The sequence below is a fragment of the Symphodus melops genome (assembly GCF_947650265.1).
Source record: "Symphodus melops genome assembly, chromosome: 8".
Lineage (NCBI taxonomy): Eukaryota > Metazoa > Chordata > Actinopteri > Labriformes > Labridae > Symphodus > Symphodus melops.
This window is the reverse complement of record NC_136698.1, coordinates 2,457,994-2,483,984: the sequence shown is the minus strand read 5'-3', so window position 1 is coordinate 2,483,984 and position 25,991 is coordinate 2,457,994. Positions and strand designations below refer to the sequence as shown.

General features: G+C 42.4%; 3 protein-coding genes and 2 long non-coding RNA genes across 6 annotated transcripts; 3 read left to right on the top strand and 2 right to left on the bottom strand.

Annotated features, from left to right (window-relative positions):
- The first annotated feature begins 942 nt into the window (after nucleotides 1-942).
- Nucleotides 943-8,740, top strand: rpe65c (retinoid isomerohydrolase RPE65 c). 2 transcript variants are annotated; one of them, XM_079350412.1, is made up of 14 exons: nucleotides 943-1,131; nucleotides 1,913-1,995; nucleotides 2,537-2,687; nucleotides 3,195-3,302; nucleotides 3,531-3,672; nucleotides 4,431-4,578; nucleotides 4,860-4,941; nucleotides 5,061-5,193; nucleotides 6,159-6,304; nucleotides 6,392-6,521; nucleotides 6,723-6,837; nucleotides 6,958-7,052; nucleotides 7,159-7,270; nucleotides 7,363-8,740. In XM_079350412.1, the coding sequence occupies exons 1-14, from the start codon at nucleotides 1,121-1,123 to the stop codon at nucleotides 7,506-7,508; spliced, it is 1,602 nt and encodes a 533-aa protein (XP_079206538.1). In that variant the 5' UTR covers nucleotides 943-1,120; the 3' UTR covers nucleotides 7,509-8,740. The 2 variants fall into 2 exon arrangements, with proteins under 2 accessions (XP_079206538.1, XP_079206539.1); XM_079350413.1 differs by lacking the exons at nucleotides 943-1,131; nucleotides 1,913-1,995; nucleotides 2,537-2,687 and adding an exon at nucleotides 2,716-2,719.
- Nucleotides 8,741-11,445: 2,705 nt separating this feature from the next.
- On the top strand, nucleotides 11,446-15,303 carry LOC306828315 (alanine aminotransferase 2-like). Its single transcript, XM_079350700.1, has 11 exons — nucleotides 11,446-11,589; nucleotides 11,673-11,765; nucleotides 11,865-11,973; nucleotides 12,057-12,190; nucleotides 12,646-12,889; nucleotides 12,979-13,058; nucleotides 13,738-13,874; nucleotides 13,989-14,163; nucleotides 14,255-14,410; nucleotides 14,850-14,962; nucleotides 15,048-15,303. Exons 1-11 carry the CDS (start codon nucleotides 11,506-11,508, stop codon nucleotides 15,145-15,147), a joined length of 1,425 nt encoding a protein of 474 aa, XP_079206826.1. The 5' UTR covers nucleotides 11,446-11,505; the 3' UTR covers nucleotides 15,148-15,303.
- LOC306828316 lies at nucleotides 13,929-14,292 on the bottom strand. The gene is made up of 2 exons (XR_013779723.1): nucleotides 14,231-14,292; nucleotides 13,929-14,140 (listed from the first exon to the last, which is right to left on the bottom strand). It is a non-coding gene; the product is annotated as an uncharacterized lncRNA (long non-coding RNA).
- A 1,077-nt stretch (nucleotides 15,304-16,380) lies between the features above and the next one.
- LOC306828683 lies at nucleotides 16,381-16,678 on the top strand. The gene is made up of 2 exons (XR_013779764.1): nucleotides 16,381-16,571; nucleotides 16,614-16,678. It is a non-coding gene; the product is annotated as an uncharacterized lncRNA (long non-coding RNA).
- Nucleotides 16,679-17,324: 646 nt separating this feature from the next.
- On the bottom strand, nucleotides 17,325-23,113 carry LOC306828643 (methylcrotonoyl-CoA carboxylase beta chain, mitochondrial). Its single transcript, XM_079351180.1, has 13 exons — nucleotides 22,973-23,113; nucleotides 22,252-22,356; nucleotides 21,994-22,158; nucleotides 21,685-21,881; nucleotides 21,327-21,505; nucleotides 20,827-20,907; nucleotides 20,246-20,424; nucleotides 19,933-20,149; nucleotides 19,592-19,683; nucleotides 18,654-18,810; nucleotides 18,316-18,438; nucleotides 17,980-18,210; nucleotides 17,325-17,858 (listed from the first exon to the last, which is right to left on the bottom strand). Exons 1-13 carry the CDS (start codon nucleotides 22,990-22,992, stop codon nucleotides 17,772-17,774), a joined length of 1,833 nt encoding a protein of 610 aa, XP_079207306.1. The 5' UTR covers nucleotides 22,993-23,113; the 3' UTR covers nucleotides 17,325-17,771.
- Nucleotides 23,114-25,991: the final 2,878 nt, after the last annotated feature.

Here is a 25,991-nt window from a genome sequence, read left to right as displayed (position 1 = left end):
CCCTTTATACCTATCAGGGAACAGCAGCGTTTCCGGTGCCACCGGCTACATAGGGCACCAGTATTATTATACAGTATAGAATCAGTGTGAATGTACAAAGAGGGGATGAGCTCAGTCACAACACTTACAATACAAAAGTATGAAAAGGGCGACTTTTAGGATCATTGAAAATTATGTATGTCAGGTTTTGTTTTTGTTGTCCTAAATTTTGCAAAAATGTACATAGAAAAAAATCTCTCTGAAACAAACAGTGAGTATACATTTTTGTCAGTTATTAAAATGTCCATCTTGTTACTGGCTACTATATATATATATATATATATAAATATATATATATATATATATATATATACACACACACAGACACATATATATATATATACACACATATATATATATATATATATATATATACATATACACATATACACATTTCGATCTAATTTAACTTTGCACTGTGTGATTTTTCTTCTGCTTTCCTGCTTTGCTGCTGTAACTGTACATTTCTTATCTTGCTGGTAAGATTACACTTTAGCATCTCAGCTTGTTTACTGACACTAAAATTGATGTGGTACTTTTAAACTTTATTCATTCTCATTCTATTCAGTGTTTAAACTTCTGGACATGGTTAATCATTCCCTCTTTTTTTGACACTCTCTCTCTCTCTCCCGCCAAAGCGAGCCAATTAAAATACTTTGAGGCTGTCTGGAAGTAATTAGCGGTGTGTTGGAGTCTTTCTAAGACAGGAAGGAAGGTGAGCGGCTGTTTGTGTTCCCAGGTCGACAAAGAAGTGGATTTAAGTCCCGGAGAACATTCTGCAAGGAGCCGAGGGCCAGACGGCTGAAAGGAGGGGAGACAAAGATGTGCTGTTCAGCTCTGCGGCAGGAGGAGGAGGAGGAGGAGGAGGAGGAGGAGAAGAGCAAAAAAGGCTGAAGAGGAAATCAAGGGAAAAGTGAAGGAGAGAAAGGGGGAGGAGAACATGAGCGAACGGAGAAGGAAGAAAACAGAGGAGGGGTCTAAATTTCCATCCCTCACCGCAGGAAATCTGTGGCTGGTTTAAATGCCAGCCAGTCTTTTCGCAGGCAGCTTGTGTTTGTGAGTGAGAGGAACATCCAGCATCATGGTCAGCCGGTGAGTCCAACTTTTCTTTTCTCCTCTGCAGGATAGAAACTTAAAGATGCAAACATGTTCTGTAAAAGAAGGCCTCTACAACCTGTAGATGTTCAGGAAAAAAAACACTGCAGAGAAAAATCTGTGTTCTGTGAGTAAACATTGAAGAGAAGCTGGAAAGGAAAAAAGTTACCTAACAATCCAAAGTGTTGAAGCTTTTAAAAGCTTTGGTTCAGAATATTACATTCTGGGGGAAAGGATTGCTGCAGGAGTCACATCAAACTTTTTGGGTCATGCCAAGTGGTCCAGTGCTTCTTACCTTAATGTCATATGTTGTTGAAATTCAGTATACAAGTTGGTTATTGGCTGAAATGAACACATGCACAATGTTAGCTCTGCAGGTGGTATAATCCTATAGCCTACTCCCTTTTTTCCTCCCAAAACAATGGACTGCAAAACACAAAGGTGTTTTTAAGAGGCATTTATTTACTCATTGACTAAGTGCTTTATAGTGCTAAATATGACAACACACATCTACATTCTCGCAGGAATTTAAAAAATGAATTTGTTTTTGACCGAGGTGTCTTAGTTTTTGCACAAACTGAGACTGAAAACAGAAAAAAAGTACAATGACACTGACCTGTGCCACACTCATAAGCCTATATGTCCTGAACATGGTGGTTATATAAACCAGATTCCCCCCCCCCTGGAATGGCTGATAACTTTGAATTAGTTTGGGCCAAATAAGAAGTTGTTCTCTGTGTTCAGGGTTTTAAATTTGGTTTGATGTTTTTCTCTTCAGTGTGGAGCATCCTGCTGCAGGCTACAGGAAGATCTTTGAGACGGTGGAGGAGCTGAGCGAACCCATACCTGCCAAGATCACGGGTAGGAAGAAGCAGCTAGCTTGCTGGAGCTTTTAGTGTTTGGCGAACACGTTTGCTTTTCATTTTAAGCTTTTCAGCTTCATTAAAACCTTCTTCTTTACACTTTCTATAGCTGTGAGTCAGATTGTGTGACCCTACAGGACGCATTATAACAAGAGGTTTTCAGTGCAGACCTCAAAACTAAAGGCAGACCTCTACATTTATTTTAACAGAACCTTTTTAAACACCATATAGCCCAGGTTCCACCCAAAAGGATTATTTTCAGTTTAATCCACCCAAGGCGAGATATATCTGAAATGATACTGCATTACATTTGTTGTGTAGCAGTTGCTAGGCAACAAGCGAAAACTCTAGGAAGTCCAAAATGTGTTTTTTAATTTTTGTAAATCTAACATTTGAACATATAAATTTCGTTTATATACTGTGTGTGTGTGTGTGTGTGTGTGTGTGTGTGTGTGTGTGTGTATGTGTGTGTGTGTGTGTGTGTGTGTATGTGTGTGTGTGTGTGTGTGTGTGTGTGTGTGTGTGTGTGTGTGTTGCAGGTAGGATCCCGTCATGGCTGGGCGGCAGTCTTCTCAGGATGGGTCCAGGTCTTTTCGAGGTCGGGGATGAACCTTTCCACCACTTGTTTGACGGACAGGCTCTCATGCACAAGTTTGACCTGAAGGACGGTCAGGTGACCTACTACAGGAAGTAAGCGTACCACTTTTATCCCACTACAGGAAGTAAGCGTATCGTGAACTTCCTCCTCCGTACTGAAATGACATCTTGAGGATTTTTGGTTTGGATCTGATCAAGGTGTGAACTCAGGAATTTGTTTTTAAAGATGTCTCGAAATTGCTGTGCCCGCATTTTTTTAAAAATCTTTTCTGTTGACAGCAAATATTTCAGCAGATGTTTCCTTTTATCATATTCATCATTTTTAGGCCAGATGGGTACGGAGGCATTTTATCACATCTGATTTGTGTTAGTGGAAAACAGCTGACATGTCATCCAGAGAAAACAAAACTCAGCATCGAACCACAAACATCTTTCACCCAGCTCCTTCCAACTGCTGAAAAGACGTTTTGTTTATTTAGCCGAGTCAGTTGTGTGCTCGATGGATTTCAAAATAAACCCTGACAGTTTGATTACTCGTACACAACTCGTGGATTTACGGCTCTCTGGCGAAAAATGATGACGCGTCATTTCACGTCTCAGGTTCATCAAGACGGACGCGTATGTTCGTGCCATGACGGAGAACAGAGTGGTCGTCACTGAGTTTGGAACAGCAGCTTACCCAGATCCCTGCAAGAACATCTTCTCCAGGTAAACCCTCAACAGACCAACCACGTTATCCAACCACGTTATCCAAGCACGTCGCCTGCAGCTGCTCACCTGCCACCTTCAGGTCAGAGGAGCGGGAGCTAAACCATGAAGAATCACGAGGCAGACATCAAGCTTTTCCCAGCTGAACAGACTGCACGTCTCTGCGATATGGCAGAGATGATTACTGATAGTGAAGTTTGTTTGTGCGCCTTTTGTGTTTCTGCTCAGGTTCTTCACTTACTTCAGAGGCGTGGAGGTGACTGATAACTGCTTGGTGAACGTCTATCCAATCGGTGAAGACTTCTACGCTTCCACGGAGACCAATTTCATCACTAAAGTGGATCCTGATTCGCTGGACACTTTAGAGAAGGTGAGAGCTGATTGGTTTACGTCACACTCGTTTCTTTGGACTTGCAGGTGACTCTGATGAAGGACGCAATTTTTTTCCAGATTGTCGGATTAATCAACATTCCCGTTGAATTCAGAGACCGTCAGGGTTCTTTGTATGAATGCAGCAGAAATGTATTTGACTCGTCTTTTTATTGATGCTGTTATTATAAAGGTTTATAAAAGTAAAATGATTACTGTAAACCTTAAATGAATAGTCCGCACTTTAATTGACTTTTGAATTAAATTTAGTTGAAGGTTCAATGCCCGCCTCCTGCAGTTACATGTCCGATGTGTCCTGGGGGGGGGGGGGGGGGTGCTCCTGCTGCTTCCTCTGCAGCGTATGAATGGGATTAGTTAACTTGTGATGGTCTCTTTAAAAGTGTGTGAATGTGTAGATGTGAACGCACTTTGAGTTGTCTGAAGACTAGAAAAGCACTTTACAAGCTCAGCTCTATTTACCATTTCAAATTAAACATTTAACCGTAGAAAAAATGAGGATATCCATCAACAACAAGTAACAAATCACTTATTTAATCTTTCTTCTTAAGACGGCCAACCTGCTGCACTGTGCAGAGGCCGCTTGTTAACGTGTCCATTTGTGATTTGTGATGCACAGGATCCTCTGACTGACTTCTGTAAAATAGACTTAACTTGGGAGATGCTTGTATTTGAAGATCTGCACCTACCCCTCATCAGTCTGACACAGTCTTTCTGCTTCCCCCTGAATTCCTGACACAGGTGGACCTGTGTAAGTACCTCTCAGTGAACGGGTTGACCGCCCACCCCCACATCGACGAAGATGGTACGGTCTACAATATCGGAAACTGCTTTGGCAAAAACATGAGTCTGGCTTATAATATCATCAAGATCCCACCTGCTCAGGAAGGTGAGTCTGTTCTTTAACGTTATTAAACGTTTTGTTTCAGAGGAGTTGTTGTTGCCTGTGAGTTATTATAAGAGTTAGTGAGGTGCTTTAAATGTTGTCATGAAAACAACCATGAGGACGAGGAAGCAAACACGAGAATATGAACATTTGTTTTGATGAGAAATGATGAGAGGGGGGGGAAGGAAAGCAAGAAAAAAGAAACAAACAGATGATAGAGTTAGAGGGGAGAAGAAGTCAGAAAAAAGAAAGAATGAACTACAGCACGTTTCCTGTGTTTTCAGATAAATCAAATCCACTGGAGAAATCTGAGATTGTGGTTCAGCTGCCCAGCAGTGAGAGGTTAAAACCCTCCTACATTCACAGGTTCACACTTCATTTCTTAATATTCTCACCAAAACAATTCGTGCAAACCTCAAAAAACTGCTGCATATAAACACTTTTTTCTCGCTTTTTAAAAAAAATTTTTTTTAATGTGACTGCAGTTTTGGTATGACGAAAAACTACTTTGTGTTCGTGGAGCCGCCGGTGAAGATAAACCTGCTGAAGTTCCTCTCAACGTGGAGCTTCAGAGGAGCCACATACATGGACTGCTTTGAATCCAATGAAAGCATGGGGGTAAGTCTGGCAGAGGGTACCAAAGTCAGAGGACTGTTTGGATGAGATAGATGGTTTGTTAGTATCACTGATGGACTCGGAGGAAGATCAAACCAAACAAAATAGATTAAAATGACCTTAAAGAGACAAAAAACAACGACACACCAATAGCAACAAAAAGCCAGAATGATCATGAAGAGATTTAAAAATGTGCATAAAGAGACTCACAAAGATGCTTGCTCCATCAAAAAAGGAAAAAGTAACTGAGATGCAAAATAAACAGAAAATACAAAAAGTGGAAGAGAGGCTGAATAAGGAAACCTCAACATCTACATTCATTTAGAGTCATGTACAACATGTGCAATAGTTCTTAGTCAATTTAATCAGGACTTTGCTGCTTCCTATGCAAACACACACACAGAGCTCACTCACTTTCATTTCCCTTGAAAACAAACAAAATGATCTCATCTCAATATCATGCAAACTCTTCAGTGTGAACAGTCGTCCTTCATTTGCATCCATCCTGAGTTCATCTATTGTGTGATAGGTGTTTCTCTGTGTGCAGTGGTGTGTGCGCTGAGGTAGATGAGCTTTGGTTATTTTGGCTTTAGGCAGCAGGGGCGGATCCAGTCAAAGGGACAGGACGGCCTTCGTCCCAGAAAACATCAACATGTGTCAACTGTGTTGACAGAAGCTTTTCGCACCTTTCTTTGGGTTTCAATGTGGGTCATTACGAGTTTAACATTACATAAAGTAAATGCCAGAGCTGCAATAGAACAACCAAGATTTTACCAAACTGAGTCCAAAGAAAAGCAAAGGAGCAAAATAACCTCAAAAAGACAAAGTGACAAGCAGCTCTTTCTAGTCGTTCTTCATCTGAGTCCCAGAGTCTGCAGTAATCTGTCTTTTAAAGTTGTTTGGATTTCTGATGAGGTTTCGTTGATGACACGCGACGGCCTGTTTGAATGCTCTGTGTGTTTTCGTAGACGTGGTTCCACCTCGCCACGAAGGACCCGGCAAACTATCTGAGCAACCACAAGTTCAGAACTTCAGCTTTCAACATCTTCCACCACATCAACACGTACGAGGAGGAGGAGGGATTCATCGTGGTCGACGTCTGCACCTGGAAAGGGTGAGCGTGTGACCTCGTGTTTGTTCGTGTTTTGAAGAATAGCGTGACATCTCTCTCTCTCTCTCTCTCTCTCTTTTGTTCCCACAGTCATGACTTTGTGTATAACTACCTGTACCTGGCCAACCTGAGGGAGGACTGGGAGGGGGTGAAGAAAGCAGCCATGAGAGCTCCTCAGCCTGAGGTCAGACGTTACGTCCTGCCTCTGGATATACACAGGGTGAGTCCACACATTTACACACACGTGCAAATAATTAAATCCTGGAGAGGAGTGATCCTTGTGCTTGACTTTGAGACTGGCAGTCGTCGGAGGCTCTGGCATACGAATCAACAAAGGACCAGACCACATGGGGTCCCGCCTCCTTTTAACACTGTTTTTACTGAAGTCGAAGCTCTGAACATTTCTTGTGTTTGTTCTCAGGAGGAGCAGGGGAAGAATCTCGTGTCTTTGCCCTACACTACAGCTACTGCTGTTCTTCGTACCGATGGCACCATCTGGCTCGAACCTGAAATCCTCTTTTCTGGACCCAGACAGGGTAACACACACACACACACACACACACACACACACATGCAGAAAGTGTGTGAAATAGATCTCCTGGCTATAGTTTCTGTGTGGTCATGTGTCTCTTGGTGTCTCTCCTTCTCTCATGCAGCCTTTGAGTTTCCCCAGATTAACTACGCTCTGTGCAGCGGGAGGAAATACTCCTTCGCTTACGGCCTGGGACTGAACCACTTCATCCCTGACAGGGTGAGAGAGCGCGGCCATCAGCAAACAGGTTGTCTGCCTCCCGACCTGTAAGAAATCCGGAGAGCTTCTTTGTGATGTCGTCGTTGTGTTTGCTGCCTTGTTTTAGATCGTGAAGCTGAACGTTCAGACTAAGGAGACTTGGCTGTGGCAGGAGGAAGAGTGTTACCCTTCAGAGCCGCTGTTTGTTCCCAGACCGGGAGCCACAAAGGAGGACGATGGTACAAAGTTACACTTTGATGTTTCCATGTTTTGTCCTCCTCGTCATGTCTGTGAAGGACTCAAACACTTCTCGTCTGTCTCGGTGCTTCAGGTGTGCTGCTGAGTATCGTGGTGAAGCCAGGTGCAGAGAGACCAGGTTTCCTGTTGGTGCTGGATGCCACGAAACTGACAGTGCTGGCCCGGGCGGCGGTCGACACCATCATCCCTGTGACCCTCCACGGCCTGTACAAACCATAAACCTTCATCACCCGGACTCTAAACAGTGGATCTCTGAACACATCATACTGTGAACAGTGACTTGTAACGAGGCCTGTTCCGTCGTTTCTGATGGAACCGAGAGAGCGAGAAGTGATGCTTCATCTTATCTTTTGATTATTAAGGGTTTTTATAGATTCAAGGTGCAGGGGTGTGTCCAGACTTTTTGAAGTGGGGGCATAAAGTTTGTGTGCACACAACAATGTAGTCATATGTATTCATTTACTCTATCTATCTCCATTTATCGTTTCTAATTTCAACTTACAAGGATCTGCATCCATCTTCACAGACGAATTCTTTCAAAACTCGTCCAGCATCAAAATCTAAATACTTAGATTTTTCTTTTTCAAACAATAGATTCTACCAGATGTATGCTACCCTGACTTTCACAGGGATTTCTCTATGTGTGAAATAGTTCAGGATTGGGTGGCACTTTGGGTGGCCAATCAGTTTTCAAAGAAGGGGGGCACGCTCCTGACAAGGTGGTGAAACAAACATGTTTACAACATTTCCTACACAAGCCTCATCTTTTTGTTCCTGTTGTTTTTGTAAGTATGAGATCTGGCACCTGGCCGAGTGTCACTGTTCATTGTACTGCAAAAGAAACTTATGTTGTCCTTTCTATTTGCCCATATATATATATATATTATTACCGGGTATGAGTATTTCACCTGTTTTGTGACTAACAATGGCTAAGATTTAAAATCTCTTACTCCTTAAATTTGAAGAGATTGATTTAAATGTTCTTTTTGTTTATTCTTTAAGAGTAATTTTTGGGGGATTTTTATGCCTTTTATTTTAGAATCAGAAACCAGGGAGGAAAGGAGCAAACGCTAGGTGACCGGCTCCACTGATTTAAATATTTAATGATTAATAACGTGTGTGTGTATATATACATATATGTATGGGGTGGGACTTTAATGCGTTTATTACCATTATTTACAAGAAAATAACGTGTTAATTTCTTGCATTTAATCACAGTTTGCCTCATGAACAGCGTGAAACTGTTTGGCATTGCTACGCACTAGCTTATCGATAGCTTCGCACTAGCTTGGTCACAAGCACAAACAAGAAGCGTTTGCAGCCTAAACCTAACCAAATGACTCTTTAGGACCAAAACTAGTAATTCAATGACTGCTGTGCAGAAAAACTATTTCAAAGAAGCTTCAACAGCTTTATGAAACTGAGAAGCAAGTAAAATGTCATGCATTACATTCATCATTGAGAAGGGTTGCTTTTTAGGACAACTATTGTGATGCACTTAAAGTGTGATTAATTTCAATTAAATAATTAGAAAGCCCTGAGTTAATTGGTTGGTTTCTTTTCAAGTCCCACCCCTAAAATATATATATATATATATATATATATACACACACACGTGTTACTTTAATAGCTTCATGAACAGGTCATGCTGTTCACTGTGGATCAGGAATAAAGACGTTATAAAACATCATCTTGCTCCTTATCTTCCTAGAGATCATCTCCATTTCATTCAAACTGTTTTCATTTGAAAATCAATAAAATTAAACCCTGCATTCCCACATTTCTAGGACATTATTAAAATGAGGTCTCGTGTTCCTACATTTCCCTTCAATTTAAGCCCTGATTATTTATTTTTTTTAATCATTTTATAGTAAATGAATGAGTCATTTTATTTTTTGGGTGTAATTGGCTAACAAATTGGAAGAAAGGGGGATAAAATCTGATACAAATTTATGTAAAAGGAAATGAGTGAACATAGGTCCTTATTTTTGAGAAAAAGTCTTAGAAATGTGGAAACTTACACTGTGAGCAATTGCTGTTAATCTGCGGCCAATTTTCAGTGTTCACAAGCACAAGTGAATACACACTGTTCCAACTGGGCATAATATCTAAACTCTGACAAGGAAACTAGAAAAATAGAAGTACTACATTTTTGTATAGGTTTTTTTTATGGGGGGTTTTTTCCCCAAAATTTTGAGAGGAGATGCGGGGTCAAGAGAGGTCGCGCAAAAAAAAATTCTGTGTACACATACAAATGTTCTTTTTTTTGTTTTTATTTTTTTTTATTCAAACAATTACAATTTCCTTCATACATGTCTGCACAGGAGAATGTATACAAATACACTGAATTCAAATTGTAACTGTTTCGCCGCAACCTCTCGCATCCCTCCCTGCTCTCTGACGGTGGGAGAAGGAAGCAGACGGACTCAAGGGAGGTCCCGCGAAAAATGTATTTATGTATACGGTACATTATAAATATTTTTCTTTTTTCCTTTTTAAATCAAACACAAAACCTTGACACTTCTAGTTTAATAACACAAACACACACACACACAGAAACCAACAGGGGAACAACAACAACGCAAGTTAACAGAAAACTGGAACTTTTAAAAAACAGGAAGAGACACCACTGAGAGCATGAAAAGTCCTCGGATGTAAGAGGAGAAGAACATTTTCCTCCATCATCGAGGACAAAGTTCACCTCAGAGGCAGGTTGATTTACAGAGCAAACATAAGTTTGAAGGATTACTCATGTAACAGGTTAGCTGGTACACTCAGAGGTTATATATTTACTCTCTGGTACGCACTGAGCTTGGCAGACCTGTGCATATTCACATTTTGCAACTTTGACTGAAGCGTCTGTCCTGCAACACTCCTTTTTGTGGGTTTGATGTGAAGGGTTTGGAGAGCTTTAGAAAAATAATTTGAGCATAAAAGGGAGGATGAGCCGCCTGCAGCTTGTGAATCCCAGAGTGAAAGGGATCAGGGTTTCATCTCACGGCGAGCTGCAGAGTCTGGCTGCACAAATCACGCAGGTGAGTGAAGATGATTTGATTCTGTTCATCCAGCTGCACGCTCAAGTCTCTACATGTGCACTGAGGTGTGTTTGAAAACCTTAAAACATAAAACAGTTAACCATGAATGTCCAAATAAGTGTAGTTTGCTCTATTGATTTAATTACCTGCTTTTGTTTGTGCATTTGAACACAACTTGATTAAAATGGATTGATGCATGTGTTTTTTTAAATGTTTACGGTCATTATAGTAGCCCATAAGAGGGGGTCATATATGTTCTAAACCCTGTTAAGCAGTGGTTCCCAACCTTTTTTGGTTCATGACCCCAGTGTGATGTCACAAATCTCTGACGACCAGAGACATCCAAACAGCAGCATTGGCACGATTTGGCAAGGATTGGTTGGATACTACGGTGCAAAGCACACACAAAAATATATGCACGAAAAGAAAACACAACATGAACTTCTAACTGAAAAGGTACAGGTACCTGAGATCGACAATAATTGTTGCTGATGTCTTTTTAATAGGAAGTAAATGATTAATTTGCTTTGGCGCCAGACAGAAAAAAAGTTAATGAAGGAAGTGGAGCAGGAGAAAATATAGACAATATCATGATATATTGCCGAAATTGTGGTTAAATATTCTCTGATAGAAGAGACTGAGTCTGAATCATCGGTTACACTCGTGTTTTGAAATCGGCACATCCTCCCAGTTAAAAAGACGGACAGCGCGTTCATCCAATCAGCAACGATTCATGTCAACCACAGGTATCTACCTTTTCCATTACAAGTTAATGTGTTTTCTTTTCTCTTGTACGCTTTGTGCTTTGCACTTAAGGGCCACCGTAGGATGCAGCCATACCAAGAATTATTTTAGTTCCATCATCAAACAATCAAGAAAAATAAACTATCAGATGATAGATAGATAGATAGATAGATAGATAGATAGATAGATAGATAGATAGATAGATAGATAGATAGATAGATAGATAGATAGATAGATAGATAGATAGATAGATAGATACTTTATTGATCCCGAGGGAAATTCAACTATCATAAGTCAGCCCGTTCCACTAAAAATGTCTTTGAAATGCTAAAACACTGGTCCAACAGCGTCTCCACATCCCAACAGCTCTGATTCAGTGAAGTGCGGCCTTCTTCACGGCTCGCTCTTTGCTGTCTGCTTGCTGTGTCAGGCCTTTAATGGGGCGTCATCTGACAGAGGAATTATCTCTGAGAGTGAAAAAGAAAAAAGGGAGGAGTGTCAGGACACTGGCAGACATAATGGTAACTGGAGGGGCCCCACTGCTCATTCAGTGATCACATCTTAACTAGACAAGTTATCTTGATGTTATATTTTTTTCTACCAGCAGGGGGCACTGAAACCCTTTAAAGAGGTGATCGATGTCAGCTCAGGTGATCGCCATAAAGCAGGAATCAAACCCGTCACATTTGTTCGCCAGGTCAGTCTGTTTGTTTGGATGTTTAAGCAATGAGGTTAGAAAGAGTGCTCAGAATTGTCTCTGTGATTTCCATGCATCCCATATTTTTTTTTTTCTCAGGTGTTGTCAGTGTGTTTGTACCTGGAGCTCTTAAAGGACAAAGATCTGCCTCTGGATGTCAGGCTCAGAGCTCAGAGGTTCCTGGAGGTCTGCGATGGAGGAAGTATCGGTGAGGTATTTTCTGTTTCCCTCCTCCTTTATTTTTATGAAAGAAGGAAAGAAAAATCACACATCTAATGTTTGATCCAAAAGGTTCATACACAGACTCCTCTGGCATATGGTACATCAGGCAAAGCATCGCTGAGTTCATCACGAGACGAGACTCCGGGGTCCCCTCATGTGCTCAAGACGTCTTCATCTCTGGCGGTTCTCAGAATTCCCTCATGGTAAAAGTAAACCATTAATATCACTGTGTATGAATGTTTCGCTGTCTTAATAACAACATGACTGCAAACATTCATATCTTCAGCTACCAAGTGCGTCTAAACTCAAGTAAAAAATATCCCATAATACCGCACGGCCTGCGTTCAAATCTTTGCATGTTGTTCTTTACACACTCTCTCTCTCTCCTCTTTTCCATGTAAAAAAGCTCCAAAAAATTACTCTTAAACACAAAAGAACATGTAATTTAATGAAATAAAAAAAGGCTTAGTCTAGATTGTAAATTTATAAAACAATAGTACTTAAAAAAACAAAACTGTCTTTTCTCGTCCTTTAAAACGTTGAATGTTTTGGCTTCATTTTGAGTGACGTGATGTGTTGTCCATCTTTGTAGACTGTTAATGTTGTAAAGTGTCAGGGACTTAAGGATAGGTATGATATTTGGATCTTTTAATTGAAGGTGATCTTGAAACTGATCTCCTCAGTGGAGGGGGAGACTCAGACAGGTGTGTTGACCCCGTTGCCCTGTCCTCACACCATGCCCGCCCTGCTGGATGAGGCCGGGGTGACGCTGGAGCCGTACGAGCTGATGGAGGACCAAGGCTGGGCTGTCGATCTCAACCAGCTCCACCGAGCTTTGCAGGCTGCTCGGGGGCGCTGTAACCCCAGAGCTATTTACATCAGCAACCCAGGAAACCCCACAGGTAACCAACAAATAAAAACCACATTAACACGCCCTCTTTAAATGGACTTGTTGTCATTGCATTTTGTTTGCTGCTGTTTGTGGTCACAGGTCATGTGCAGGACAGAAGGTCAATTCAAGAAGTGATCCAGTTTGCAGCAGCGGAGAGACTCCTGTTGTTGGTTGATGAGGTAAAAAAAAAAAAGGTTTTTTTTTTAACAGATATTTGCTGAAAATGTCTCCAACTTTTCTGAAAGTCTGTCACTGAATTAATCCAGAGTTTCTTATTCTGGAAGTTTGAAGTTCTCTCTGTCGGACAGGGAGGGTTTCAGGAAGACAGACTCGACAGAGAAACATGCAGCAGAAATCCAAAATAGTGGATGCAGAGGCAGGTTTTTTTCCTTTTATGTAATTACTATCAGAGTAATTGTACAAAGGTGTGACATGCACTCCAGCAACAGCGCCTGCCAGTTTATGGGGAATTTTCAGAATATTTCCTGCTGTGTTCACAGCTCAACCCGACCTCTTGCAGAAAATATAGGGAGCTGGCAGGACTAAGTACGGATAAAGCCGGGGGGAATAATTTGGCTCCTGGTCTCCCAGAAAGTTTCTAAGCAGGGAAGGTGTGGAAGAGCAAGGACACACGGTCCTGACAGTTTTCAGGAGTCCCAGTGAGGAAAAATCATGTTTCCAGAAGAAGCATTTCAAGTTATAACATAAATATAAATAATAAAGTGAAAATATCCCGATTTAAAAAAGGCAAACATCTCATTAGAACAATTCACTTTTCAAGTCACAACATGGTAATATTTACTTTCTGTGGATGGCAGCGGTGGGTTCATGCGTGGATGTCTTTCCCTTGTGCTTCAGGTGTTCCAGGACTGTGTGTTCGCTGCGGGCACAGAGTTCATTTCCTACAAGGAAGTTCTGTTTGAGATGGGCCAAGAGTTCTCCGAGAAGGTGGAGTTGATCTCATTTAACTCCCTGTCCAACGGCACCATGGGAGAGTGAGTCCCCCCCCCCCCCCCCCCCCCCCACACACACACACACATTGAAACAAATGCAGTGATTTTTATTTTTTTTATGGTGTACAAACAAAAACAAAGTTGTGTGTGTCCCAGGTGCGGTCTGAGGACAGCATACATGGAGCTGGTCAACATTGACCCGGAGGTGAAGCACTTTGTCAACACGTGTCTGTGCACTGACGTCTGCGCTCCGGTCACGGGACAGCTCGCTCTGCATGTCATGGTCAACCCACCGGCACCTGGAGACCCTTCATATGACACATACACACAGGTGACACATCTGTAGAGCCTCTGTGTGCATGTTTCCCTATACAAGCTTAGTTTACATTCCTACTCACTAAAATGTATTTTCCTCTTCAAAGGAGATTCTTCTCGCTCAGACCGCTTTGTCCCAGAATGCTCGGCGGGCTCAGGAGTTCCTGAACGATCTACCTGGGATCGGCTGTGAACCAACGATGGGGGGGATCTACCTTTACCCCCGCCTGCATTTACCGGCTGAGATTCTAAAGCAGGCAGAGGTGGGAACGTACATCAAGAACATTTCCAAACACAATTTGAAATCATCATCAGACTCTGCAGTAAACGGAGCGACAGCTGCAAGCTGGTTCAGGCTGACGACTCGTGCCGCACTCGTTCATACTCACAGATTCTTATCACACACATTCTCCCAATCTGTCACTCTGATTAAGCTGTCAAAACGCAGCAGTAAAACTGGTCTTCAACCTAACCTATAGAGCACACATCACCCCCCCGTCAGACTGGAGGAGGGGCCGAGGGGTCAAAACAACAATATAGCAGACGCTTTAATGAGAACATCTGGCTTCATATCAATACTGAATGTAATCCGACGGATTCATGAAAACATGATGCAGGTCAAGAGCTTCCAGTCTTTAGTCCTTTAGTCCACTATAATACCTTTCAGCCACACACTGTAAACATTTACGTCTATGTTTTTAGATATCAGAGGTCGAGGCTGACATTCTGTACTGTCAGAAGTTGCTGAAAGAAGAAGGCGTGTTATTAGGAGCCGGATGTCAGAATGGTGAATCTACAACCAAACACCATCTGAGGTGAGACACGAGAGGGTTTAAACGTCGATACAGGTATGTCTTTAAATCCCTCCAAAGAGTGACTGCTTCGTGTGTTTTCTCTCAGGTTCTGCTTCCACGTTCCTCCTGACACACTGGAGGAAGTCCTGGCTCGACTCGCTTCTTTTCACCTCCGCCTCTTTGACACACTTCCTCAGACTTCCTGACAGACGCGTGAAAGACACGAGGAGAAACTCTGAAAGAGACATGAAGCCAAGCACAGATCCTGAGACTGCCTTGGAGCTTATTAATATTTCTGATAATAAATTAAATTACAGCTTTAAGCGCTGAACATTATAAGCAGGGGCGTGCCCAGAGGGGTGGCATGGACTACTTTACCTTATCAGAGGAGGGACTTAATCTAAACTCAACTATTGTGGCTGCTCAGCTCTCTTTGTTGTAAATAAATACTGTGCACATTTATCTTTTAATAAAAAAGGTTCTTAGGAAATGAGTCCACAAAGATTTGCACGCTAACGCTTACACACTGTCCTACTTTGAAAGCGCTGACGAGCACTTGAAATGTGACTTTGGGACGACAAAGTCACATTGACCACATCTTCTATACAGACACTCAAACAGAAGATGGATGTGTTGTTACCTACCAGTGCAGATCATTCATGGGGAAAGAAAGGGTAAATGTGCCAAGTTAATATGCAAACTTCATGCTACCCCTCCATAGGTCAACGGCCAGGTAGATCCCGCCCAGTCAGAAACAGACTGGTCAGTAGAACTACCTTCAATTATTTGTCACTTTTAAATTTGATTTGAAGTCAGAGATATTGTAATGTGCTTTTGTGCTTTCATTGTCCTGTTGAGTTCACCCCATCACAGCCCTCTGTATATATCCCCTTCTACTATTTTATTCGGTTTTTGACTTTTTTTTGATTCTGTACTGCTGCTGCTGCAACGCCCGAATTTCCCCATTGGGGATCAATAAAGTTATATCTTATCTTAAGTTGATTTGACTCTTCTCCAGATTTATCTGACTTCCATTGTCTTTGCAAATAAATATTTTACTGCAAACAAAACATGAGCTTATAGCAGTCAAAAAGTGGCACATGGGGCCGGTTGATGGCTCCATGTATGGGACCAGTAGACGTCAGTGCAGTGACGGCAGGTTCAAATCCAACCTTAGCCCTTTGCTGCATGTCGCTCCTCCCCACTCCCACGAAGAAAGACCAAAATATCTTCACAGAAACATCAACATGTTGTTCCTTTAAGTTACAAATCTACAGACTTTTAAAAGCTCAGTAATAAGAGGTTGAGTGGCAGCTCCCTCCATGTACATGCATGATAAATCTATATATGTCATCACATAAACAGTGCATACATGTATTTTTGGTCAAACTTCATCCTCACACAAAAAAACAAAACAAATGTATTTTTTATTTTTTTTGTGGAAAATATTTTAATTGCACTTCATAATTTTATCCATCAAGAAAATAACCAACCGCACACATGCTTCAGCCATTTAAAATGTATTTACACTATTTTAGTCATCTTTTATACAAATCAGTAAAAATACATTACAGCAGTTAAATTACAGGACACGACAATCAGTGCTAAATGTTGAAGCTCTGGTCACATGGTCTGTAAAAACAAAGAAGCTGAATCTCTCCTGAACTTAAAGAACCCATGAGGCCATCTTCCTTTATTCACCTGATCAGACTCATTTTATAAAGAACTTTAAATTACCCTCAGAAAAAATCTTAAAGTGTTTCTAAACAGAAGTACAAAGTCCACTTTTCAGGGTTTTAATCATTTGTTTGCAGTGTTTTGATTTCTCACCACGTCACAGACTAAAGTTTCTTCCTTCGTCCTTTCTTGATACCACCTGCTCTAAAATGACACAATCGGAAGTTTCTTTAATGATTGATAGTTTTGAAAAGTACCTACACTTTAATCTAAAAATGTTCAGATCTATTCGACCCCAAAGCTGCTAAACTAAAAGAGCAGCTGTGGTCGAATTCACAGGTGGGTAAAACAGGAAGTGACTGAAGTCCTTTATGTGTTTAAGTTTCATCACAGAGTTCAGAGGAGGAGACACCGTCACTAGTCAGTGCAGGACGGGGTTTTGTGTAAACCCTCTTGGCAGGTCGCCATGTGGTGGACACTGTAGCTTCAGTGTTTAGCCAGCTCTGCATGTGGTGGACACTGTAGCTTCAGTGTTTAGCCAGCTCTGCATGTGGTGGACACTGTAGCTTCAGTGTTTAGCCAGCTCTGCATGTGGTGGACACTGTAGCTTCAGTGTTTAGCCAGCTCTGCATGTGGTGGACACTGTAGCTTCAGTGTTTAGCCAGCTCAGCATGGGTCTGTAAATCTTTCTGCGTTCTAACCTCTCCCCATGTTTCAAAAGCATCTCCAACATTGATCCTAGTTTGAGCAGCTTTCTGCTGCTGGAGCTTATTAGAAACATGCAGAGGCTTTTTAGCTCGGGTACAATCACTTCTATCTGAAGCAGTTCCACTGCCCGCTTCCATCGCTGCAACACCTGTTGACCTGATAACTGCTCTCACATCTGACAAACCCAGGGGCGTCCAAAACGGCCTTCAAAGCCCCGCCTACCTTCTCTGGTCCAATCAAATCCAGAGCATTCAGGAGCAGAATCTAAAGTTAGAAGGAGGACATACTGGCTGCTGCATTGTTGTCAGAGAAGCTTCAACACAGCAGGTTTCCTTCATGATCACAGAGAGAGAGAGCGTCATCACTTCATTTAGTAGATATCTTACATATTGCTCAATTAAGAGACATACAGAGGTTTGTTTTGTCCAGCTGTGGTGATGATTCTCTATATACGCAGCACAGTCGACTGGAGTTTCTCTGTGGAGAGCTGATACTGCTTCTGTTTGATGATGTCCAGACAGTCTCTGAGAACCTGCACACACAAACACGACACAGGAGTGGAGATGTAGCTGTCCACCTGATTTGTCTTAAAACACAGAAAGAGCAAGGGGCTTTGAATGCATCATTCTCTGATTAAATGTTGTGATTTTTACCATCCTGGTGTCCTGAGGCAGAATGACTCCATCGTCCCAGAGCCTGCCGGAGGAGAAGAAGGCCGAGCTCTCCTCTTCTAATCTCTGATTTAGCTTGTCCTCCTGTTTCTTCTGCTCCTCCTGCTTCTCACTGTCAGAGGAGAGCAGAGAGTCGGCGTGACCAGGAGCCACCAGCGACACTCTGGCGTTTGGCCACAGGAACAGGAAGTTAGGATCAAAGGCTCGTCCGCACTAGAAACCAAAAAAAAAAAAGAGTTAAAAAGATTGTTCTTTGACGTCTGTTCTCCTGCGAGAACATTTCAAACTTCTATTTAAAACTCCACTTCAGGCTCTCACCATGGCGTAGCTGTCAGCACCGTGACAACCACCAATCACAACAGTGATTTTGGGGACGGAGGCACACGCCACTGCTGACATCATCGAACCCTGAGCCTTCAGACGGTTAGTGTTTGTTTCTGCCTGCCACACAAACACAAACACAAATAAAACATTTAAAAGTCCTGTTTTTCTTTATTCTCACATCATTCCTTCTTTTCCTCTCTTCGTTCAGCTCTTTTCTACGTTCTGTGTTGACTCGACTCCACAGGAATCACGAATCGGAGATCAGCGGCCGCACTCTTTGGCGGTTTAAAGATGAGACGCACTGTGAAACATGTCCGAGCTGACGTGTTCACCTGCGCTGTGGAGAGCGTCAGAGCTGCTGCGGGCGCCGTGTTCTGGAGGAAGAGGAGCGGGACGTCTCTCTGGTCACACAGCTGCACAAAGTGGCTCCCTTTCAGCGCGGCCTCGTTCGACAGCTCGCCGTTGTTGGCTACGATTCCCACCAGGTGACTAAAAAAAAAAAAAAAGTCGAATTTAAACAGAAAAATGCACCAATGAAAGCTGGAGCTGTGCCGCTCAGTGTTGTAGTCAAGACCACATGAACCAAGACCAAGACAGACCCGAGACCTGAGCGCTCCGAGACTGAGACATTCAAGCTGACTCGACGAGACCACGACTATAAATATCACGGTAAATTCCTCAAGTCGTGTGCAGGGGGCGAGTCACTCACTTCGACTGGAACACAAGGAAGGCTGCAGCCGTTCTTTCATAAAGAGACGGTTTTCTTCTAATCACAGAAATGATGGGAAAAAAGCCGATCGGTGCTCGTCTTGATTTTAAAATCTGGAGTTTGTCCAGTCTGAAGGACGAGTTAAGACACTTTCAATTCTGAGACGAGACCTTCAGAAAGTGGTCCAGAGACCAAGTCAAATATGGGGTGCTACAACACGAGCTCAGACACATGTTCCTCTGAGTGTGGGGAACACAAACAATGCTGAGAGGACACTGGGATCAGATCAGTGAGGTGGAGAATTAAAGGTCAAACCTCATGAAGCTGTTTGTTACTGGTGGAGGGAATCTATCACTGCTTAATTTTGGGCCTCTTGTCGATGAGCACTGGTCTGATTAACAACCAATCAGGGCAGTTTGTTAATCCTGAGGAAGGGACCATGCTTACTGACGAGCTAATGTATCCAGGATTAACTAACCCTACCTGTTAGAAACGCATCGTGCAATACAAACTGTATCGATGATTCAGTCAGCCCACCTGTAATGAGTGAGTGTGTGTTACCCGTGTATCTTTCCAAAGCCGGTGATCAGCGTGGTCCCGTAGCGAGCTTTGAACTCCTGGAAGCGACTCCCGTCCGTCAGCCGACTGACTACCTGAACACACAGATTGTGGATTTAACGAGAGAGACACATGAAGAAACTCATCGACAGAGCGCACAGGTCAGGATCACTTCTGAGCTGCTTTCAGGGCATCAAACTAAAACATTCAGTACACACCAAGAGGGCAAAGAGTCATTAAAGTGTTTCTAGGAGTGTGTCTGAGCATGACGACATATTAAACAACTCTCAGAGCTGCTACACACAGACAGTGAAAAGCTTCATTTGTGGTTTTGCACACTGCACCATTTTAGCATCCAGACTGTAGTTGTAAGTTCTCGGAGCGAGGCCCGGGAGCTCGTCTGAGCTGTACAGAGGCTCCTCCTCTGCTCTCCTCCTCTTCGTCGTCTCCTCATCCTCGTCCTCGTCGGGAAGCTGGAAGTTGAGTGTAGAGATGATGTTTCTGGTGGTGTCGTACGCCTCCTTCTCTTCCCAGGCGAAATGGTCCACGCAGCCGCTCACTCTGACACCACGAGACGGACGTGATCATGTTAGTTCACATCAGAGTATTTGGTGCTTTTTTTTGGTTGTTGTTTTTTTTCTCGTTAAATTGACTCACTCGGCGTGAAGCTTGGCTCCACCCAGGTCTTCTGGTGTCACTTCCTCTCCCGTGGCGGCCTTCACAAGAGGCGGTCCGCCTAGAAAAATGGTCCCTATCCGGTGCACCATCACCGCCTCTTCTGCCATGGTGGGGATGTAAGCGCCACCCGCCGTGCACGAGCCACACACCACTGAAACCTTCAACATTAGAAAGAAGGAGGGGTCAAAGCGTCCTCACGCCGTCAGGTACAGATAGAAAGTCAAGTCGAGGGACTGAAGGACATGAAGTGTTTAGCCTTCTCTCTCTGTGCAGCTGTTACAGATGTTCTCTCTCTCTTTTCTCACGTTTAACACTGACTTAATGACACGAACAATGGATGCCACTCAAACTGAGAATAAAGTTTGTCTTTGAGCTTACCAAGATAAAATGCACGGCGGAAAAGTGTTACACTGCAGCTTTGGATAACATGAACAATCCATTGATATTGCCAAGTCAGCTCTGTCCTCTGTTTTTGTACTTCTTTAAATGACTTCATCTACTTTTCACACCTGCCTTGTTTTCAAATTAAAAAAAGACCCTACTGCTCTTGATTTCTTTACCTGCGGGATCTTCATGGCGGACATGATGGCTTCATTATAAAACGTCCGTCCTCCCTGGTTCTTATCCGGAAAGATCTCTGACTGCATATTTGTACAAACACAGACAAAGAGAGTCAGAGATTAAAACAACTCACATTCAAACCTCCCGACATGACGCTAACATTAAAACGTAGCCAAAGAACTTTCTACAAAGACTCAAATCTCACTGAGAGTATTTTTATCATTTCCAGTCATAAATATTCAATTACCCTGAGTAACCCCCCCCCCCCCATTACTCATTATGAGCATATTTAGACCTCTATATGTTTATAGAAACAAAAGGTTTATCTGAACTTGTGAATGTAGCTTTGATTCAGCACGACGTGAAACTTTTATCTAGAAATTTGACGAGTTGACTTTAAGGTAAGATTTGAGATTTAGCGTTTTCAAAAGGTGACAGTGAGTCAGAGCAGCTTCGACGCTTCACATAAACAAAAGAAGAAGCGTGTTTGAATGTCAACCTGCAGAGGAAGAAAAGCTCCACCAGAGTCCACCAGGTAAACACAGGGCAGGCGATTTTGAATCGCCACTTCCTGCGCTCGTAGCTGCTTCTTCACTGTGATTGGATAAGCCGTGCCGCCCTTCACCGTGGCATCGTTGGCGATGAACACACACCAGAGTCCGTTGATCCTGCCAATGCCTGCACAGAGACGAGAACCAACACACACAGAGAAAACACGTGTGCGTTTATTTCCTTCCTGCAGTTTCATAAAGTGGGAAAACAAAGCTCACTCGAGGAAACGGAGCTGCATTAAACTCATCACGTATCACAGCCGTTAGTTATCACCAAAGGTACAGATGCAGCTCGTGGTTTCTGACCAGTCAGGCAGCCGGCTGAAGGGATGTCGCCGTACGGCAGACCCAGGCCAGCGAACGCTGACAGCTCCAGGAAGTGGTCGTCATCCAGCAGGAGTCTCAGGCGATCCCTGACCAGCAGCTTCTTGTTTCTCTGGGTGTGTCTGGCTGTGGCGTTTTCCCCTCCACCTTTTCTGACCTTTTCACTCAACTCCACGTACCTTTCACACGGCGAGACACGACAGACAACAAAGTTTAGGTCATACAAAATCCGGTCATTTTTGAGTTGATCAGAGAGGGAGTATATGGCAGCCAATGAGAGCAAAGACGAACTTCTTGTGGCAGGCGTTGCTGTTTCGGAGGTTGGCTTCATACACGTGTCGTTGGATGGGCTGGAGAGGCTGCTCCAGCACCGGGAAGGCACTACGCAAAGATCTCCTCTTACGGGCTGCAGAGCTCAGACAGCGGACAGGACACTGACAACGGAGATCAGAGAGACTGCAACCACAGGATGCAAACAGCACGTGAATACACCAAACTCAGAGTGTGAGTAAGATCAAAATGTTGTGGGAGAAAGTCTGACGTGGTCACCTGTAGTGTCTCTCCTCTGTCGTGCTTCTCGTCTTCCATGATGATGACGACGCGGTAAACGCAGGCACAGAGACGGGACACACTCTTCCTCCGCTGCACACGATCCTTTGAGGGACATGGAGAGAGGAGCGGAAGAAGAAGAAGAAGAAGAAGAAGAAGAAGAAGAAGAAGAAGAATTTAATGCAGTTTTTGTAATAAGTCGTTTCTTTGTGATCTATGATTTGTAATGTCTTGTTGTTAATTGATTTTAATAGTACTGTATCATGTGTTTTTTATAACAATAGATCCCACAGATAGAACAGCTGTGTCATTCATGTCCCTTTCAAACTAAAACAATAAACTAATTAAAGAATAAAACGTTACGGTGTCATTCTGAGTGATTTATTGAAAACAGACTATTCTAACAAGCAACATATGTTTTAAAAAAAAGCTTCTGTGGGTAAACACCAACTAACTTGTGATATTCTCCTTTAATAACATCGTACTGTCTGTAGAGCTGTGAAGTTTACGTGTTGTTCATATTATTTCTTCTCGTAAATCTGAACAAACGACAGGAGGATATTACAAACACGTGTGGACATTTTCTAAAAGAAAAGACAAATTGTTCACTTTAGAGTTTGTGTATGTAAAGAAAATGTGTGTCAAAGGTCGTAAAGACATCTGAGTGCACTTCAAGTGTCTGTATTTATTTATTATAATATTATTATTATTATGACCTTACCTCGCCATGTGTCGGTACATGTCTGTCTGTTCCCGGTTTATGACTCACTAATGTAACAAGTTGTGAATGTGTCAAATAATCACCTTTAACACCTTTCTACACTAACAGCTACTCTGCAGCAGCGGCGACATTCTTCTTCTGTTAGCGGTGTGAGAGTCACGTGTTACACACTATCGCCACCTACAGAGCGGGAGGTGAAGTGCAACCTGGAGAGGAATTACCCTTTTAAGTGTTTTTCTGTTTTTTTCTGTACTTAATTTGAGTATTTACATGTGACTAATCATTCAGAAAGGAAATATTTCACGTTTTTGTTACTTTTCTTTACAAAAATAACAACAACGTGCATCCTCGTAGATTTAACTTCCCACCGTCAGTATCTTATCTTTTTTTTTAAGCTAAACTGATCAGCAAATGATGTTAACGACAAATAGGAACAACGCTGAAAAGGGATGAATCGCTTCACTTTTCAATGTTAGGATTTGCATGTATTTTTATGTGTGGAATTCTATAGTGAAGTTACTGAGGCAGTAGGGTTTTAGTTAGTTTATTGGCTGATTCAAGTTGGCCAACTAAAAATGTCTCGTTCAGCCTGTCTGTTCATTTTTCAGAGCCCAATAATAATTTGCTCATTCTCAAATTATCTGGTGAGATCAATAGCTGAGATCATTACTGAGTAAAACTATCGAATCTATCTAAGCTGTAGTAACAAATCCTGGCCGCTAGATGGAACTGTTAATTCAATAATAAGAGCATTTACAGGTAAACAATCAATGCGCAGCAGGTAAAAGTCTAGATTTAAGATTTTATTTGTCACATACTCATACAGATGTGCAGTAAAATGTAAAGACTGTTCCACAAAGCTATGCAATGACAATAAAGACTCAAACTTGTAATGCACATGTATACAGTATGGTAGAATGTAATGTAAAAAATAAAATAAAAAAGAATATTTGAATGTCCAAAATATAGAATAATGTAAACAGTGTAAAATGTCCAAGCGTGTCAAAATGCAAATTGAATGTGTGGTTTGTTTGCATCATGTAGTCACAGCTCTGCCTCTTAATGTAGTTCATGATAATAATCCCAGATTAATTAAAATCTTTTTATTTTTTTTAAGACATTTAAAAACTTTCCGTGAGTAGACGCTCACATTAAAATCCTCTCTCCCTTTTTTTTCTTTCTTTTTGGCAATTTTAATATTTTTTCTCATTACTGGACAGTTTACACACCAGTCCCAAGGTAAATAAATAAATAATGCTTACCCCACTAAATGTTTCATTTATTATTGTCTCACATAATGTTTATTTTGAGCTTTACACATTTTAAAGTAAGAGAAATGTATGGTGTGTTTATTGTTTTTTAAAGGAAAGCAAACAAAAGAAAGAAAAACATGGCTCCTGCCCACCCAGGTCCTCTACCTGTCTCTGAGGTGTTACCTAACATCTATTGTAAATTAATAAAACGAGTAATTAAATAAACAATACCACCCAACTTCTAGTGAATTAAATCCCAGACAGGGGCCCCAGGTTGGACCGGCCCTGTTGATTCAGGCGGATCAGGAGGAGGAGGAGAAAGAGGAGGAGGAGAAAGAGAAGGAGGAGGAGAAAGAGGAGGACGGGGGTGTGTTTGTCGGGCAGACACTCAGTCAGTCAGTGAGCACCGGGAGTCTCAGCGGCAGTTTGGGAGAATCTGATCCGGGAAAACTGCGTCAATTACGGGGATAAGTCAACAGGGGGAATCCGCAATGAGTTGGGGAACGGAGCTCTGGGTATGTTTTGATCATCTTTAAACTGCTTGAAACTGGCTCTATTGTTTGTGTTGGTTGTGGGGGGAGTTGACTTTTTTTGTTGCAGAGGGAGAAAGGTGCCGTGTTACCTTTCTAGCTTTGTGTTGCTGTTAGCCGCCGAGTGCTAACAAGCTAATGCTAAAAAGCTAATCCGCGGTGCACCGGTGACAGCGGCGGAACAAAAGGCAGACAGCACGGGGCAGAGAGGGGGGGGAAACCCGGGGCGGGTTAGTTAGAGGGGAGGGCCGGTTTAAACTTAAAACACTCAAATGGTCTTTTCAGTTAAGTCACTGGCAAGTCATAAAGTAGTATGTTGACGTTTTTTGTGTGTGTGTCACACCCTGTTCAATGAGAGGCTGGCAGGGACTCCCGGTAACAGGGTGTGTGTGTGTGTGTGTGTGTGTGTGTGTGTGTGTGTGTGTGTGTGTGTGTGTGTGTGTGTGTGTGTGTGTGTGTGTGTGTGTGTGTGTGTGTGTGTGTGTGTGTGTGTGTGTGTGTGTGTGTGAGAGAGAGAGAGAGATCCTTGCTGCTCTTAAAATCAAGCATCATTAACAATAATTTAATCAAAGTGTCTTTCACAGTGGTTTGTCTTTCCTGCCCTGTGATTGGTTGGTTGGACTCTTAGCTCTTAAAACACCTCTTAATGTTTGCTGCAGTTTTCCTCTTTAAAACTCAACAATTAGCCTGATGCACATCATAATATCCACTATAAGATAAGTATATATACAGCATAGTTTTCTTTTCTCCAGCTCCTGGTGCTGCTGTGATCAACATGAGATAGATACTTCCTGTTGTATTAAATTAAGAGGCTTGTTTAGTTGTTTTCGATGCATGGGCTTGTTGTTTTAAGTATTTGCTGACATTGTGGTGAGCATACAACCTTTGATTTTTTTTTTTTTGTTGGGGTGTTGGCCAGGCCGGTAGGCTGCTGTAACCAGAGAGGAAACCAGCAGCATCCTCTGGTGGGTGTGTTTTATAATGTGTGTGTGTGTGTGTGTGTGTGTGTGTGTGTTGCTCCTCTAACTGACCTCAGTGGTTTATTACCTGCCGTTTAAATATAAGTTGTTGTTTTTTTTAACTTAACCTTGCGGCTGCAGACAAAGAGATACCCAGCTGTGCTCCTCTGTGATTGAAACACATTTAGTGCATCTACACGGAGGATGTGATTTGTCCAGATTTCAGTGTTTCCCCCCTCCACACGTGTAATCAGTGGAGAGTCTGTTGAGGCCCGAG